The sequence below is a fragment of the Pan paniscus genome, chromosome 20 (genome assembly GCF_029289425.2).
Source record: "Pan paniscus chromosome 20, NHGRI_mPanPan1-v2.0_pri, whole genome shotgun sequence".
In the NCBI taxonomy this organism is placed as follows: Eukaryota; Metazoa; Chordata; class Mammalia; order Primates; family Hominidae; genus Pan; species Pan paniscus.
The window spans coordinates 25,790,549-25,810,344 of record NC_073269.2 but is presented as its reverse complement, the minus strand read 5'-3'; the positions used below and the strand labels follow the sequence as shown (position 1 = coordinate 25,810,344).

General features: G+C 39.5%; 1 protein-coding gene across 1 annotated transcript in view; it reads right to left on the bottom strand.

The window, feature by feature from the left end:
• LOC100968921 (zinc finger protein 431) overlaps positions 1-19,796 on the bottom strand; it is a 42,145-nt gene that overhangs the window by 5,139 nt on the left and 17,210 nt on the right. Inside the window, 2 exon segments of the mRNA XM_063600069.1 lie at positions 11,397-11,495; positions 12,606-12,732. Of these exon segments, the coding sequence (XP_063456139.1) occupies positions 11,397-11,495; positions 12,606-12,648 (142 nt within the window). The 5' untranslated portion in view covers positions 12,649-12,732.

Here is a 19,796-nt window from a genome sequence, read left to right as displayed (position 1 = left end):
AGGCGGGAACAGCCTACCAACAAAAAAAGTCCAGGATCAGATAAATTTATAGCTGAATTCTACCAGAGGCACAAAGAGGATCTGGTACCATTTCTTCTGAAACTATTCCAAATGATGGAAAAGGACGGGGCCTCTCCTTAACTCATTCTATGAGGCCAGCATCATCCTGATATCAAGACCTGGCAGAGATATAACAAAATAAAACAACAACAACAACAACAACACACACACACACACACACACAAACCTTCAAGTCAATATTCCTGATAAACATCAATGCAAAAATTCTCAATAAAATGCTGGCAAACTGAATCCAGCAGCACGTCAAAAAGCTTTATTCCCAGGATGCAAGGCTGGTTCAACATACAAAAATTGATGTAATTCAAGTCAGCTTTATTCCCGGGATGGAAGGCTGGTTCAGCATACAAAAATCGATGTAATTCATCACATAAACAGATCTAAAGACAAAAACTACATGATTATCTCAAAAATGCGGAAGAGGCCTTCGATCAAATTCAACATCCCTTCATGTTAAAAACTCTCAATAAACAAGGTATTCATGAAACATACATCAAAATAATAAGATCTATGACAAACCCATAGCCAATATAAAAGGGCAAAAGCTGGAAGCATTCCCCTTGAAAACTGGCACTAGACAAGGATGCCCTCTCCCACCACTCCTATTTAACATAGTATTGGAAGTTCTGGCCAGAGAAATCAGGCGAGAGAAATAAATAAGTGATATTCAAATAGGAAGTCAAACTGTCTCTGTTTGTAGATGACATGATCCTAGATCTAGAAAGCCCCATTGTCTCAGCCCAAAAGCTTCTTCATCTAATAAGCAACTTCAGCAAAGTCTCAGGATACAAAATCAATGTGCCAAAATCACAAACATTTCAATACACCAACAATAAACAAACAGAGAGCGAAATCATGAATAAACTCCCATTCACAATTGCTACAAAGAGAACAAAGTACCAAGGAGTAAATCTAACAAGGGAAGTGAAGGACCTCTTCAAGGAGAACTACAAACCACTGCCCAAGAAAATCAGAGAGGACACAAACAAATAAAAAAGATAGAAAGAATATTGTAAAAATGGCCATACTGCTCAAAGTAATTTATAGATTCCATGCTATTCTGACTACACTACCACTAACATTCTTCACAGAATTAGAAAAAAAAAATTTAAAACTCATATGAAAACCCAAAAGACCCCATCTAGCCAAGATAATTCTTTTTGTTTTTTGAGACAGAGTCTCGCTCTGTCACCCAGGCAGGAGTGCAATGGCATGATCTCAGCTCACTGCAACCTCCGCCTCCCAGGTTCAAGTGATTCTCCTGCCTCAGCCTCCCAAGTAGCTGGGATTACAGGAATGTGCCACCATGCGAGGCTAATTTTTTGTATTTTTAGTAGAGACAGGGTTTCACTATGTTAGCCAGGCTTTTCTCAAACTCCTGACCTCAAGTGATCCACCGGCCTCGGCCTCCCAAAATGCTGAGATGACAGGCGTGAGCCACTGTGCCTGGCCTAGTCAAGAGAATTCTAAGCAAAAAGAACAAAGCTGGAGGCATCATGATACCCAACTTCAAACTATACTACAAAGCTGCAGTAACCAAAGCTGCCTGGTACTGTTATAAAAACATACATATAGACCAATGGAATATAATAGAGAACTGAGAAATAAGATTGCATATCTACAACCATTTGATCTTTGAAAACCCTGACAAAAGCAAGCAATGGAAAAGGATTCCCTTTTAATAAATGGTGCTGGGAGAACTGGCTAGCCATATGCAGAAAATTGAAATTGGACCTCTTTCTTATGCCTATAAAAAATTAACTCAAGATGAATTAAAGACTTAAATGGGAAACCCAAAACTACAAGAACCCCTGAAGAAAATCTAGGCAATACCACTCAGGACATAGGCATGGGCAAAGATTTCATGATGAAAACGTCAAAAGCAATTGCAAGAAAAGCAAACATTGACAAATGGGATCTAATTAAACTAAAGAGCTACTGCACAGCAAAAGTAATTATCACCAGGTGTGGTGGCTCACGCCTGTAACCACAGTGCTTTGGGAGGCCAAAGGGGGGTAGATGAGGATGGGGTCAGGAGTTCAAGACCAGCCTGGCTAAGATGGTGAAACCCCATCTCTACTAAAAATACAAAAATTAGCCGGGCATGGTGGCAGGCGCCTGTAATCCCAGCTACTCTGGAAGCTGAGGCAGAGAATTGCTTGAACCCGGGAGGTGGAGGTTGCAGTGAGCCAAGACTGTGCCACTGCACTCCAGCCTGGGTGACAGAGCAGGACTCTGTCTGAAAAAAAATAAATAAATAAAATAAAATAAATTATCATCAGAGTGAACAGACGATCTACAGAATGGGAGAACATTTTTGCAATCTATCCATCTGACTAAGGTTAATATCCAGAGTCTACAAAGAATTTAAACAAATTTACAAGAATTAAACAACCCCATTAAAAAGTGAACAAAGGCCGGGCACAGTGGCTCACGGCTATAATCCCAGCACTTTGGGAGGCCGAGGTGGGAGGATCACCTGAGACTGGGAGTTTGAGACCAGCCCTGACCAACATGGAGAAACCCCACCTCTACTAAAAATACAAAAAATTAGCCAGGCATGGTGGCACATGCCTGTAATGCCAGCTACTCAGGAGGCTGAGGCAGAAGAATTGCTTGATCTTGGGAGGCGGAGGTGGCAGTGAGCTGAGTTTGCGCCATTGCATTCCAGCCTGGGCAACAAGAGCAAAACTCAGTCTCAAAAAAAAAAAAAAAAAAGTGAGCAAAGAACAAGAAGAAACACTTCTCAAAAGAAGACATTTATGTGGAGCTCAACATCAGTGATCATTAAAGAAATGGAAATCAAAACCACAATGAGGTACCATCTCACCCCAGTCAGAAAGGTGATTATTAAAAAATCAAGAAATAACAGATGTTGGTGAGGCTAGGGAGAAATAGAAATACTGTTACACTTTTGGTGGGAATGTAAATTAGTTCAACCATTGTGAAAGCCAGTATGGCGATTCCTCAAAGACCTAGAACCAGATATACTATTGGACCCAACAATCCCATTACTGGGTATATACCCAAAGGAATATAAATCATTCTATTATGAAGATACATGGATGTGTATCTTCATTGCAGCAACATTCACAATAGCAAAGACATGGCATCAACCCAAATGCCCATCTATGACAGACTGGATAAAGAAAACGTGGTACATATGCACCATAGACTAATATGCAGCCATAAAAAGGAACAAGATTATGTACTTTGCAAAGACAGAGATGGAGCTGGAAGCCATTATTTTCAGCAAACTAACACAGGAACAGAAAACCAAACACCATATGTTCTCACTTATAAGTGGGAGTTGAACAATAAGAACACATGGACATATGGAGGGAAACAACACACACTGGGGTCTGTCACGGGGAGGGAGAGAATCAGGATAAATAGCTAATGCATGCAGGGCTTAACACCAAGGTGAGGGGTTAATAGGTGCAGCAAACCACCACAGCACACATTTACTTATGTAACAAACCTGCACATCCTGCACATGTATCCTGGAACATAAAATTAAATTAAATTAAACTTAAAAAAAGAACAACAATAAAACTGGTAATAGTAACTTTATATCTTTAAGCAGTCATTTTAAGAATAAGTTAGTTAAATTACTTAATAAAAATAATGTAATCTCAGAACTTTGGGAGGCCAAGGGAGCTGATCACTGTAACTCAGGAGTTTGAGACCAACCTAGACAACAGGGCAAAAAACTGTCTCTACAGAAAAAAGTACAAAAAACTATCTCGGTTTGGGATGGCAAACATTTGCAACCCAGTTACTCAAGAAACTGAAATGAGATCATCTGAGTTTGGGAGGTTGAGGCTGCAGTGAGTCGTGATCATGCCACTGCAAACCAGCCTGGATGACAGAGTGAGACTTTATCTCAAAAATAAATACATTGGCCAGGCGCAGCGGCTCATGCCTGTAATCCCAGCACTTTGGGAGGCCAAGGCGGGCAGATCACGAGGTCAGATTGGGACCAGCCTGACCAACATGGTGAAACCCCGTCTCTACTAAAAATACAAAAATTAGCCACCACGCCTGTACTCCCAGCTACTTGGGAGGCTGAGGAAGGAATATCGCTTGAATCTAGGAGGTGGAGGTTGCAGTGAGCAGAGATCGATGCCATTGCTCTCCAGCCTGGGTGACAGAGCGAGATGCCATCTCAAAAAAATAAAAATAAAAATACATACATAAATACATACATACATACATATATAAAAAGAAATAAGATGCCTTAGTAGCTTAAGTTAAAAAGTATACAATTTGCTGTCTGTAAGAGAGGCATTTTAGCATTGAGTCAAATAGGTTGAAAGTAACAGAACTGAAAAAATCTATATTCCATGCAAATAGTAACCACAATTGGGTGAGGTGGTAATAATTATATTGTATATAATATGCTTGTATATAACAGCATAGGACATATGCTTGTATGTAACAGTATAGGACAAACATGATATTATATAACGGTCAAATGAGTCAATTTACCAGGAATCTGTAACTATCATATCTATTTATATGTATACATACATATGACATAAGGGCTCCAAAATATATAAAGCAAACGTTGACAAAGGTGAAGGAAGAAATACATAGCAACATAATTGTGGAGATCAAGACATCATTTGCAATAATAAATAGAAAATTCAGATAAAATATCAATAAGAAAACAGAAAACAGGCATTATAGACTGTATTAACTATTTTGCATATAGAGGAATACCTGAGTGTGTAACTTACAAAGAAAGAAGGTTTATTTGGCTCACAGTTCAGCAGACTGTACAAGAAGGATGTAACAGCATCTGCTTCCGGTGAGGGTCTCAGGAAACTTACAATCATGGTGGAAGACAAAGAGTAATTTTGGCACCTGTAATCCCAGCTACTCAGGAGGCTGAGGCAGGAGAATCGCTTGAACCCAGGAGGCAGAGGTTGCAGTGAGCCGAGATTGCGCCATTGCACTCCAGCCTGGGTGAGAGAGTGAGACTCCCAAAAAAAAAAAAAAAAAAAAAAAGAAAAAATAATTGAACTAAATTTTCATCAAAAAAGATATTCAAATGGGAAAAACCATTTGAAAAGAAAAGCAAAATTAATGATTTGTAGAGAAACTCATAAAAATAAAAATGAGGCCAGGCGTGGTGGCTCACGCATGTAATCCCAGTACCTTGGCAGGTCGAGGTGGATGGATCATCTGAGGTCAGGAGTTCAAGACCAGCCTGGCCAACAATGTGAAAGCCCCATCTCTACTAAAAATATAAAAATTAGCCTGGCATGGTGGCGGGCACCTGTAACCTCAGCTACTCAGGAGGCTGAGGCAGGAGAATTTATGGAACCCAGGAGGCGGAGGTTGCAGTGAGCCATCGTGCCATTGCCTGGGTGACAACAGCAGGCCTGGATGACAACAGTAAGACTCCATCTCAAAAAATAAAAAATAAATAAATAAAATCTCATTACAATGGCCACTATACTATATGTTTAAAAATATACTACATGTTTTTTAAAACACAAAATCTGTTGATGATACAATGAAAATAAAGCCTATGCTGATTGTTGGTAGAAAAGAAGGAAGCAGCCATTATTTAAAAATGTTATACATGCTTCTTAAATAATTAACAATGGAATTATCAAATACAGCAATCCCACTCTTACGAAGCTATATCCAAACTATCCAACACAGGACCTAGAAGACATATTTGAACATCCATGTTTATTGTACCCTTACTCACAAAAGCCAAAAGACAGAAGCAACCCAGGTGTCTCTTAATTTATAAACACATCAAAAATGTAACATATATATTCAATGAAATATCACAGAAATCAAAGATCAAATGTTTTCATAATTAAATCAAATATTATCAAAGAAATCTTGTCACATTTTAAGATAAACTTTGAAAATATTATGTCACTTGAAATAAGCCAGAAACAAAATGATGAATACTATATAATTCTACTTATATGAGATAGCTTAAGTAGTCACACTCATAAAAACAGAAAGTGGAAGGGTGTTTGTCAAGCACTGGGGAGAGGGTAAAATGGCATCTTGTCACTTAAATGGATACTGGGTTTTAGTTTCACAACATGTAAAATTTCTAGAAGTCTTTTGCATAACAATGTGAATATATTTAACATCCCTGAAATGTATAGCTTCTTTTTAAGACAGGGTCCACTTTGCCACCCAAGCTAAAGTGCAGCGGCACAATTATGTCTCACTTCAGCCTCAAACTCCTAGGCTAAAGTAATCCTCCCTAAATCTCCCATATAGCAGGGTCCACAGGTGCACAACACTATGCCTAGATATTTTAAAAAATTTTTATAGAGAGGAAATCTCCATATGTTGCCCAGGCTAGTCTCAAACTTTGGGGCTCAAATGATACTGCTGTGTTGGCTTCCCAAAATCCAGGGATTACAAACGTGAGCCACCACCATGTCTGGCCCTGAAATGTGCACTTAAATAGATTTAAGATGCTAAATTTTATGTTGCGTGTTTTTATTGTTTCTTTTTCTTTCTTTTTTTTTTTTTTGAGATGGAATCTCGCTCTCTCACCCAGGCTGGAGTGTGGTGGCATGATCTCGGCTCACTGCAACCTCTGTCTCCTGGGTTTAAGTGACTCTCCTGCCTCAGTCTCCTGTATAGCTCAAATTACAGGCATACACCACCATGTCTGGCTAATTTTGTATTTTTAGTAGAGACAGGGTTTCACCATATTGGCCAGGCTGGTCTGGAGCTCCTGACCCTAAGTGATCTGCCTGCCTCTGCCTCCCAAAGTGCTGGGATTATAGGCATGAGCCACCGTGACTGGCCTGTTATGTGTTTTTACAACAATTAATTTTTCTAAAGGAAAAACAGAAAAAAATACAGAATTATAAATCTTCTCAAAATATCCTTCAAATCACAAAAATGTTTTTCTCACACAAAGAAAATATATATTCAGGCCAGGTGCGGCGGCTCATGCCTGTAATCCCAGAACTTTGGGAGGCCAAGGCAGGTGGATCACGAGGTCAGGAGATTGAGACCATCCTGGCTAACACAGTGAAATCCCGTCTCTACTAAAAATACAAAAAATTAGCCGGGCATGGTGGCAGATGCCTGTAGTCCCAGCAACCCAGGAGGCTGAGGCAGGAGAATCACTTGAACCCGGGAGGTGGAGGTTGCCGTGAGCGGAGACTGTGCCACTGCACACCAGCCTGGGCGAAAAGGCGAGACTCTGTCTTAAAAAAAAAAAAAAAAAAAAAAAATATATATATATATATATATATATATATATATATATATATTCATCATTAGAAACATGGTGAAAATAAGACATAATGAAAATATTTTCATGACTACTCACTTAGACAAGATAAAACAGCCACTGAAAATCAGCTAAGAAAGAATATATATGAGATAAGTCATAACCAATATTGGGGTCATATTTATAGATAAACACACACACATATATAATCTGATCGTGATAGACGTATGGCTGACTTATCTCTTAATTACACCTCACATTGACTTAAAGTATACAAACAGAATTGCAAATTGGCTAAAATTATATAAGAAAAACTAAAAAACACAACAAGCTGATGTTAAGAAACCTATACTGAAAAAACGCTAATAAGAAACTGCGTAATAAGAGACATGTTTACTCATAAAATCTGGTATGCAACATTAAAGTACCATTAAAAAAGAATTGTCTAGATAACTACAATAGTTGACTGTGTACTCAGGGAAGGCAGGTATTTTGAATTATTGGCACGCACTGTATGGCAGTAAAATTTCACAGAATATGCAGTATAATTATAAATAGAATAGTCTAATAAGAAACTTTTTAAACAAGCATGTAAAAAATATGATAAATTTTACGTTTTAAATATATGCTATTCTTACACAAAATTGAAACCACTGTAATTCAACTTTAGAAGCAAAGAATAGCAATTCATTGCTAAATTTAAACGTATATTTTGCAAAATAGGGTTACAGCCTCTGATATGTAAAACAAATATTTAGAAATAAACTATGTTGGGCCGGGCACAATGGCTCACGCCTGTAATCCCAGCAATTTGGGAGGCCGAGGCAGGTGGATCACAAGGTCAGGAGTTCGAGACCAGCCTGGCCAATATGGTGAAACCCTATCTCTACTAAAAATACAAAAAAGTAACTACATGTGGTGGCACACGCCTGTAGTCCCAGCTATTCAGGAGGCTGAGGCAGCAGAATAGCTATAACCTGGGAGGTGCAGGTTGCAGTGAGCTGAGATCATGCCACTGCACTCCAGCCTGGGTGACAGATTGACACTCCATCTCATAAAGAAAGAAAAGAAAAGAAAAGAAAAAAAAAAGAAAAGAAAAGAAAGAAATTATGTTATCATTTAGATACATGCTGAAGAAAGTGGGTGAAAATCCTATAATTCCTTTTTACCTGCAGCAAACTTAAATTTATAAGTAACCATTTTAGTAATATGGAGTGCCTACCAATTATCTAATTTACTTCAGGCATAACATGTAAATTCTAGCATATTGTCCTAAATGTCTGAATCTAAAATGACAGAGAAGTTTGAAATGGAAAATAGAAAGTAAAAATGTATAGAAAGAGTAACATCAGTGACATGAAAAAATAGAAGGTGCTCTATTTGATTATCCTCGCCACAACAAAAAAATTATTCAGTCATCCCTGACAAAAAATGCCTTCATGAGACAGCCAGCCATCATGGCTCACATATTTAATGGCAGCTACATGGTACATTGAGGTTGGAGAATTGCTGCAGGCCTGGATTCCCAAACCAGCCCAGATGATAAACAACATCCCATCTCCAAAGTAAGTGCCTTTAAGAGAGCTTTGAGATGCAGGGAGGGAGTTGTGAAACTCTGCTAAAGCCCAAGATTGAGGAGTGTTTTTTCAGAGGACAGGCACTTATTCATGTGGGAAATTACAGGACCCTTGGTTTTGGCTACAGATCAAGAAATGACCCACCCAACTTGGTCCAACAGAGAATTCTGAAGTTAACTCTGTAACCATCCCAAACTCCTCCCAGTTACAGTCTAGGAAAGGTCCTGCCCTTCCAGAGACCTGGAGGAAGACACCTATTTGCAGCCATGCAGACAGGTTTACAGACCTTGGTTTTTACTGTGGTCCCTGAAGCAGTTTAATGACTCAGTTCCAGCTCTCTGAGCCGCAGATCATGATCAGTTTTTCCTAAATAGAAACCCACACAGTGACCTGAAGAAATCCTCTCTGGTACTCAGTGAAGGGCAAACCCATTCACATCCTGATAGGGCCATTATATAAGGAGCCAACTGCAGAAATCTGCCCTAGTATCTGCCCTACAGATCAAAGTCTTAAAGAATATATACAATCTGTCCAAAAATAAAATGGGAATTACAATTACCCAAGCCCTTGTGACAAGCCATCTAAAGGTGGACTCTAGCGCAGACCCAGCAGCCTTGTGACAAAGCTACAACCCCTCTTCACTACAAACCCAGAGGGCATTCCATCACCCTAGGGACACAACAGAAAAAGATCTTTACCTCCTGAAACCTGTTTATAAAAGCTAAGGAGTTGTTTGCTCCTTCAAATTCACAGATACCAATATAAAACTATATTGTGCCCATTGTCAATGCTTCTATTTTAATGTAGCACTGAAAGTATGTGGCACAAGAATTAGTCAAGAACATTTTTTAAAAGCCATTGGAATTAAAGAGAAATAAGTAAAAAGTTGCTGTTTGTGGATCATATGATCTTATATATAAAAAAACCATAAACAGTACATTAAAATTTGTCTAAACAGCCAGGCGCGGTGGTTCACACCTGTAATCCCAGCATTTTGGGAGGCTGAGGGGGGCAAATCACAAGGTCAGGAGTTCAAGACCAGCCTGGCCAACAGAGTGAAATTTCGTCTTACTAAAAATGCAAAAAAAAATTTAGCTGGGCATGGTGCCGAGTGCCTGTAATCCCAACTACTTAGGAGGCTGAGGCAGGAGAATCGCTTGAACCTAGGATGCAGAGGTTGCAGTGAGCTGAGATTATGCCATTGCACTCCAGCCTAGGCAACACAGTGAGACTGTGTCTCAAAAAAAGAAAAAAAAGAAAAATTTGTCTAAACTAATAGTCAGTAACTTAACAAAATATAAAATTAACATAAAGTTATGGTTCCATACACTTAAAACTATCTGATACAATAGAGGAAGAAAACAGTCTTATTAATAATAGCATTAAAATAAATTTCTGAGAACAAATATAACAAAGAAGGTAAAAAATCTTTACAATGAAATATATATCAATGAAAAAAATTAGAGAAGACAAAAATAAATTTTAAAATATTTCATGTTGGCCAGGCACAGTGGCTTACACCCGTAATCCCAGCACTTTGGGAGGCCGAGGTGGGCAGATCACAAGGTCAGGAGTTTGAGACCAGTCTGAACAGCACGGTGAAACCCCAGCTGTATTAAAAATATAAAAAATTAGCTATGTGTGGTGGCACATGCCTGTAGTCCCAGCTACTCAGAAGGCTGAAGCAGGAGAATCGCTTGAACACAGGAGGTGGAGGTTGCAGTGAGCCAAGATTGTGCCACTGCACTCCAGCCTGATGACAGAGTGAGATTCTGTCTCAAAAAAAAAAAAAAAAAAAAAAATTCATGTCTTGGATTGAAAGAATATTGTTAAAATGCCATATTATCTAAAGTAATCTATACATTTAATAAACTCCCCATGATAATTCCAGTGGTATTTTTTTCACAATAGGAAATACAATTCTAAAAGTTACAAGAAATTGTAATAAATTTCAAATAGCCAAAGCATTCTTGAGAAAAAAGAACAAAGCAGAGGGACATCATAATTTATAATTTCAAACTATATCTTAAGACTATAGTAATACAAAGAGGATGGAATATGCAAAAAAATTAACAAGAAACCCCTAATGGAACAGAAATCACTACTCTCACATATTTCAGACAGGATTCAAAAAGAGAACTAAAAAATAATTCAACAAAGAATTTTTCAAAATCATACAGATATTTGTGTGTCCCCCAAAACAATAAAAAAGCAGTCAGATTATATGCTATGACAGTCTTTTATATGCTATGACAATATGCTTTGGCTCTCTTGTAGACTGGAAGGAAGATCCCCCAAGGAAAAGTAGAATTCTTAGAGAATTTAAAAGCATAAGACAGAAGATGTCCCTATGTAAGAAAAAATTTTAAGAAAATATTCAGGCCTCCCAGAAACTACATGCTTTATAACACAGCTTCCCAAAACACACTGTAAGGACTGGCACATTTTTTTTTTTTAAGCTTTGGACCTCTCATCTGTGTCATCTGTTTTTTTTCACTCTCACCTACCTGAGGGTTCATCAACCATCTCATGTCTCTTCATATTCCAGGGCTCTTTTTCTTGCTCCAGACAGGTGACTGGGTCTTGCTTAGAGACAGCAACACCTGCTTTATTAAAAATAAATAACATGAATCTTGCCTATATTCTCTAATTACTAACCTAGTACTGTGCTCAGTAAAAAGGATGTGATAGAATATTTTAGAAAATTAATCCAAAGGCTGGGCGCAGTTGCTCATGCCTGTTATCTCAGCACTTTGGGAGGCCGAGACGGACAGATCACCTGAGGTCAGGAGTTTGAGACCAACCTGTCCAACATGGTGAAACCCCATCTCTACTAAAAATACAAAATTAGCTGGGCATGGTGGCAGGTGCCTGTAGTCCCAGCAACTCCAGAGGCTAAGGAGGAGAATTGCTTGGACCCGGGAGGTGGAGGTGGCACTGAGCCAAGATAGTGCATTGCACTCTGGCCTAGGCAACAAGAGCAAACTTCCGTCTCAAAAAAAAAAAAAAAAAAGTGTTTTAGCCAGGCGCAGTGGCTCACGCCTGTAATCCCAGCACTTTGGAAGGGTGAGGTGGGCGGATCTCCTGAGGTCAGGAGTTTGAGACCAGCCTGGCCAACATGGTGAAACACTGTATCTACTAACACAAAAATTTGCTGGGTGTGGAGGTGTGCACCTGTAATCCCAGCTACTTGGGAGGCTGAGGCAGGAGAATCGCTTGAACCCAGGGTGGAGGTTGCAGTGAGCCGAGATCGCACCACTGCACTCCGGCCTGGGTGACAGGGTGAGATTCCATCTCAAAAAAATAAATAAATAAAATAAAATAAATCTGAAAATACTGATTAAAGAGAGACATCTCTAACTATTTAGAAAATATTTTAAATTTGTAGGTTTTTAATTTTACTACTTGAATCAAAAATTGGTGATGGCAAATAGATTTTAAGATATAGGCAGTGATATTTTATGCCACTAAATTTCTGGAATTATCACTAATCTAGAGTGAAGGATACACATCAGCTCAGGAATGTGGAAAGTTCAGATCAAGATGAAACATGTTGAAGAAATTCTTTTCCACATGGACAAATCATCAAGATTTTCTTGAAAACTGGGATCAGAAACTCATTTATACAAAGCATAAATTATCAAAAAAAATCTACAAAAAAAGAGACATAAAACATTTAGGGCATATTAAGAATTGTGTATTAAAGTTATTCTCACCCAAGAAGACCAGGTTTTTGTAGTTCTCTAACATCACATTCATATATAAATTCTGCTGAGCAGGGTTCAGGCATTCCCACTCCTCCAGAGAGAATTCTATGGCCACATCCCTAAATGTCAATGTCTCCTGAAAAACACGTACACACAGACACACATATATTTAACAAGTGGCCATGGGCAGAATTTATTATTTGAATTAAGGTGAAATGAGATAGTAAAGAGAACTGATTCTGACTTATAAGAATAACTGAAATTATCCAATAATTTTTAACACAAATATTTTCTAATGTATTCTCCTACTCTGAGGGCAGAGAATGGCCTAAGATCCACAACACCAGTGCATATATGATACTTCTCTGGATGACAAAGTATATAATTAAGGACACAAACACAAACATATACATTATTGAGTGCTATACTTACATCATAATGAGTTGTGTATATTTTTCAGACAAAGAAAAACATGTTGAGTCAGAAGGTACCTCTCAAATTTAAATGTGCATGATAAACTGGAGATCCTGCCGTGAAGATTTTTTTATATTTTTCAGAAGATCTGGAATAAAGTCTGAGTTTTTAAAATTCTAAAAAGGTCACTAGTAATGCCAATGTTTTTATCCCAGGAAGACTATTTTGTCAAACATTAGGCAAGTGAAAGAGACTGTGTTTTTCCCAATGTTTCTGGCTTGTAAACAAAATTAAGTGTCTTCATTTTCCAAAGACAGACACATGCAAAAAAAAACAAAAACAAAAAAAACTAAGAAAAAAGGGCAGGCACCAGATTAATTGTGATGGTTTATGCACATTAGCTGTATAAAGATACTTAATAATAAAGATAAAAATAATTAACTCTATAGTGAAAAAAAGTCACAGAGCTCTTTAACCAAGTAAATTATTAACATCAACTACACTAGAACAAATTTCTATGATGTGCTGATGCACACAGAAGAACACAGCATCACTGCTGAGATATTGCCCCTCAAAAAGTCAACTATAGACTGAATTTAACCATTAAAAAATCAGTTTTATGCAAAGGTCAAGATATCTCCCGCATTCCATAATTTTAATAATGATTTTAAGTAGTCTTTAGCACTCTAGAAAGCAGGTATCTCTTAATAATTTTTTCACAACTTCCTGGGTTTAGATGAAACCACAACATTATATGTTCTCCATCTTTACTAAGGACCCCAGCTTTTCCCCAGTAGGAATCTTGAGTATCCACATCTTCCCATGTTCAACAGCCACAAAAGGAACACTTTTAATATGGCAGATCATAAATTCATGGTAGGAATTCTGCATTGCATATAAGAAGCCATGATGTAGAGAAGGGTCTGGTACATAGGAAAACTTTTTTTTTTTTTTTTTTTTGAGACAGTTTCACTCGTTGCCCAGGGTGAAGTGCAATGGTGTGATCTTGGCTCACCACAACCTCCGTCTCCCAGGTTCAAGTGATTCTCCTGCCTCAGCCTCCTAGTAGCTAGGATGACAGGCATGTGCTACCATGCCTGTCTAATTTTGTATTTTTAGTAGAGACGGGGTTTATCCATCTTGGTCAGGCTGGTCTTGAACGCCCAACCTCAAGTGATCCACCTGCCTCGGCCTCCCAAAATCCTGGGATTAAAGGCATGAGCCACCGCGCCCGGCCGGAAACAAATATTTTTTAGAGACCCTTGACTATCACAAGAATTTTTAAAAGTACCTGAAACAAACTCATTGGGGAGGAAAAACACAAGCAGAGGTTTCCAAGTACTAAACTCATGGCACTCCAGGAGGCAGAGTGGACACAGCTCTTGATCTGAGACATGTTTAGCTGAAAAGAAGCATTTTTCCTCTTTCTCCTCCTCTAGAAATCCTTTTCAGATAAAATTCTCTGGACAAGTAACACCTGCATCTTGAGAAAATTCCCTTAAAAGCATCAGCACCACCTGCTTACCTACTAGTGTCACACCCACAGACAGAAGGACCAAGACCAAAAAGTCCATGCATTTCTCTCCTTTATAACAGAAGGGATTCAGGAAAAAATGAGCTGCTCCATGGAAATAAAAATATATGTTCCTCTTTTCCTGTCCACAGGTGCCCTCCCCTGCCACAGACACCAGCAAATTCTGCTACAGTAATGGAAATATGCACCACACTGCCCTGTCCCTACCAAACCCAAACAGGCCCTGTGACCACCCTTTAGTGCAAAGGTGGCACTTCACTCTCATGAATGTATTTTGAAGCCCTCATATTTGATTCTGGCCTCAGCTTAGAGTCACATGAGGCCCTTCATTAAAACAACATGGATGCTTCCACCCAGAACAATAAATAGAAACTGTGGAAAGGGCACAAGTAAAGAGATTTCTGCAAATTTTTTTTTTTTTTTTTTTTTTGAGATGGAGTTTCACGCTCTTACCAGGCTCGAGTGTAATGGTGCAATCTCAGCTCACTGCAACATCCGCCTCCCAGGTTCAAGTGATTCTCCCGCCTCAGCCTCCCGAGTAGCTGGGATTACAGGCACACACCACCACACCCAGCTAATTTTCGTATTTTTAGTAGAGTCAGGATTTCACCATGTAATCCTAATGAGAGAAGTGGGCTGATAAGCACTGCCTCTCAAGCTTTAATGAGCTTAAAAATTACTTGGTAATAGGATCAGGAGCAGTGACTCCCGCCTGTAATCCCAGCACTTTGGGACGTGGAGTGGGGCGGATCATCTGAGGTCTGGAGTTCAAGACCAGCCTGACAAACAGGGAGAAACCTCATCTCTACTAAAAATAAAAAATTAGCTGGCGTGGTGGTGCATGCCTGTAATCCCAGCTACTCAGGAGGCTGAGGCAGGAGAATCGCTTAAACCCAGGGGGCAGAGGTTGCAGTGAGACGAGATCGTGCCATTACACTTCAGCCTGGGTGACAGAGCGAGACTCTGTCTCAAAAAAAACCAACATTACTTGGGAATTTTGGTCCCAATCTATGTAATGTGAATCTGCAGGTTTGGAAAAAGTCCATGAATGGGTATTTCAAACAAGTCCCCTGCCAATGCTGATGTTGCTACCCCTGGGTTCATTATTAGCAGTAGTTAGAGAAAGCAGGCACAGCACAGAGTCCCTTACACTCAGCTCTGTTGTCACAACACAAATATTTCTGGTACAAATGGAGACAACCAATCTCCATCCAAACGTTTCGTATTCTTTGCTGGCTCTTTAAAGTTTACAGAGGAAACAGAAAGCAGCAATTTCAGAATAATTCTGCATTTGAAAAACAACATGTAAACATGTAATAATGCAATGTTTATTAAGCAGGTACTATCTGCTCAAGAGTATGTTACAGAGCACTATGTGGGGAATAACACATTATGTGACTTAATCCTCATAACACCCTGGAAGTTGACTCTAAGTGTTCAATAATTCCCAGGATTTAGATAAAGGGTTCAGCATTTTTATTTCTTCATCTGTTTCTCTGTCATTTTTAAAAATAAAATGTATAGAATAAAAGCTAAATATAGACAGATAGGAGGGATATAGAATGAGAGAATTTAATGTAGTTTAGAGAAATTTTTATTGTGTTTATATTTACTTTTTTGTTACTTGTGGAGCAACTACTGGATCTGCAGGAATAGAAAACAAGTTGCTAAATGGAATATTTCTGTAAGCACTGGTTTTAACACAAAATTTAAAAATTAGGATCCCAAAATATACAGTTTATTTTTCTCATTTACCTGCTTTTGGGTTTCTGAAATTTTGAGCACCAGCTCTAGAAAGGCAGCAGGATTCACCAGCAAAAACTCTCATCTTTTTAAATCACTTTTGTGATGCAAGACTCCACGGTGGGGCCAGACCTAAATAAGGGCTCCAAAAAGGGTGAATCTGGTCGGGTGTGGTGGTCATGCCTGTAATCCCAGCACTTTGGGAGGCTGAGGTGGGTGAGACGCCTGAGGTCAGGAGTTCAAGACCAGCCTGGCCAAAATGGTGAAACCCTGTCTCCACTGAAGATACAAAAATTGCCGGGTACAGTGGCTCATGCCTGTAATCGCAGCACTTTGGGAGGGTGAGGCAGGTGGATTACCTGAGGTCAGGAGTTCAAAACCAGCCTGTCCAACATGGTGAAACCCTGTCTCTACTAAATATACAAAAATTAGATGGGCATGGTGGCAGGTGCCTGTAATCCCAGCTACTCAGGAGGCTGCAGCAGGACAATCGCTTGACTCCCATAGATGGAGGTTGCAGTGTGCCAAGATCATGCCACTGCATTCCAGCCTGAGCGACAGAGCAAGACTCCATTTCAAGAAAACACATACACACACACACACACACACACACACAATTAGCTGGATGTGGTGACGGGCACCTGTAATCCCAGTTACTTGGGAGGCTGAGGCACAAGAATTGCTTGAACCTGGGAGGCAGAGGTTGCAGTGAGCTGAGGTTGCACCACTACACTCCAGCCTGGGAAACAAGAGCAAGACTCCAACTGAAAAAAGCAAAAAACAAAAAAACAAAAAACAAGGGGTGAACGCTTGGTGCGGTGGCTCACGCCTGTAATCCCAACACTTTGGGAGGCCTAGGTGGGAAAATCACCTGAGGTCGGGAGTTCGAGATCAGTCTTACCAACATGGAGAAAACTTATCTCTACTAAAAATACAAAAATTAGCCGGGCATGGTGGTGCAAGCCTGTAATCCCAGCTACTCGGGAGGATGAGGCAGGAGAATCACTTGAACCAGGGAGGTGGAGGTTGCAGTTAGCCTAGATTGCGCCATTGTACTCCAGCCTGCGCAACAAGAGCAAAACTCCATCTTAGACAAACAAACAAACAAAACAGACCTGGGTTAGGCATTGGACCCTCAGTAGAATTCTGTTCTCTATGCCACTGGGGTATTTCCAGTTCAGTTTTTCCTAAGCTTACCTAAGAGAAACTAAAATCCCAGAGTTTATGTAACTTTAATCTGCCCTTTCAATGTTATAACATATAATAATAAGCAACTTAAACAAATCTCTCAAGGTTTTCTAGGATAATTTTATCAGATGATATATATGCATTCTTAGCAAGGTAAAAGAAACACAAATAATAATAACAATTCTCCTGTCCATAAATATTCCTTCAGATGATATCAGAAGTCACAACAATATAAAAAAAGTGGCCCAAATAAAGCTCAAGTTTTTTTGTACACATCTATTCATTGTACTAACCATACAATACTTAATTCAACCATGTACCCAGTTGCTAGTCTAGACTAAAAGTTCCTGGATGGTAGGGATCATGACTGCTTTATTTATTTATTTATTTATTTAGAGATGGAACTTTGCTCTGTCACCAGGCTGGAGTTCAGTGGCATGATCTCAGCTCACTGCAACCTCCACCTCCCAGGTTCAAGAGATTCTCCTGCCTCAGCCTCCTGAGTAGCTGGGACTACAGGCACGTGCCACCAAGCCCAGCTAATTTTTGTATTTTTAGCAGAGATGGCGGTTTCACCATGTTGGCCAGGATGGTCTTGATGTTTTGACCTCGTGATCCACCCACCTCGGCCTCCCAAAGTGCTGGAATTACAGGCATGATCCACCGCACCTGGTTCATCTATGTTTTGAATGACCATATGAAATGGAAGCAATTAGTTTATTTGAGTCACCAGACCTCCTCTTTGTCTTTCACCTAAGTACTAGGAAACTGGAGAAACTCTCATCTTGGTACCAACTAAAGTGACCTCTTATATGAAGGGAGTAAAAAACACAGGATTACTTCTTTCTCTTATACTGAGAGAAGCAGAATTAATCACTCTTGTCAACCTGACACAGTCCTGCCCTGGACATCCTCAAATGTCTCAAAGATGCCTAAGTGATTGTGAGAGGGTTCTTAGTGATCCACGGCTGGGGGCCCACTGATAAGCCAGGATGGAGAGACTCAGGCTGATTCTAAATAGAAAATGGAACTGCTCTGGTGGAGCTCCTGAACCTGGATCACCTATCCTGATTCATTCACTTTTGGGTAAGAGGAAAGACAAGAATACTCTGCTCCAGCATGACATTTTACACGTAGGTATAGGTGTGGTTGTCATGGCTCTGGATATTTTGTGGCCTTGATCTCTCACTCTTAAGATGCTTGTTTAAACTTAAAGATTCTGTCATCAGACTCTATTTATACCTGGAGCCTCTTACATAACAGTAACAGGTCATTGAACAAGATCTAAAAAGCTTAAAAAGCCACATTCTCAAAGGGGGGTTTCAGATGTCTATGTTGACATCTCACAATGCAGAAAATGCCTCCTATTGGTTTTCTGTATATTCTCAATCCAAAGTCTGGCCCTGTCTTGTGAATCCCAGGCAGAAGCAAGATGTTATGTGCAGATTCTAGGTGGGATCAACCCGGCTTGCATCCTTGGGTGTTACATCAAGTAAAGTACAATCAAAGGAAAAATCTCCTCATAGAGGCTGTTCTAGCATACTCTAAGTAATATGTCTACCTAAAAAAAAAAAAAAAAAAAAAAAAAAAAAAAAAAAAAAAAGGCTGAGGCAACATGAATATCAGTAGAGAGTTCACCTGGGCCAAGTTTAGGACTGTAACCTTGGAGCAAAGATACATCCTCCAAAGACTGAACAATAACAACAGCAACAAAACAGAATCCCTGAATAGGCTAACAAGTTCCAAAATTGAATTAGTAATAAATAGCCTAATAACCAAAAAAAGAACAGGACCAGACAAATTTGCAGGTGAATTCTACCTGATGTACAAAGAGCTGGTATCAATTCTACCAAAATTATTTTAAAATACTGAGTAAAAGGGACTCCTTTTCAACTCATTATATAAGAATAGCATCAGCCAGGTGCAGTGGCTCATGCCTGTAATCCCAGCACTTTGAAAGGCTAAGGCGCGCAGATCATGAGGTCAAGAGATCAAGACGATCCTGGCCAACATGGTGAAACCCCGTCTTTACGAGAAATACAAAAATTACCTGGGTGTGGTGGCCCAGGCCTGTAGTCCCAGCTACTTGTGAGGCTAAGGCAGGCGAATCACTTGAGCTCGGGAGGCGGAGGTTGTGGTAAGCCGAGATCGCGCCACTGCACTCCAGCCTGGCAACAGAGTGAGACTCCGCCTCCAACAACAACAACAACAACAAAAAGAATAGTATACACTTTTTGTATACTATATATATATATCATAATTCTATATAGAATTCTGATACCAAAACCTGGCAGAGATAAAACAAAAAATAGAAAACTTCA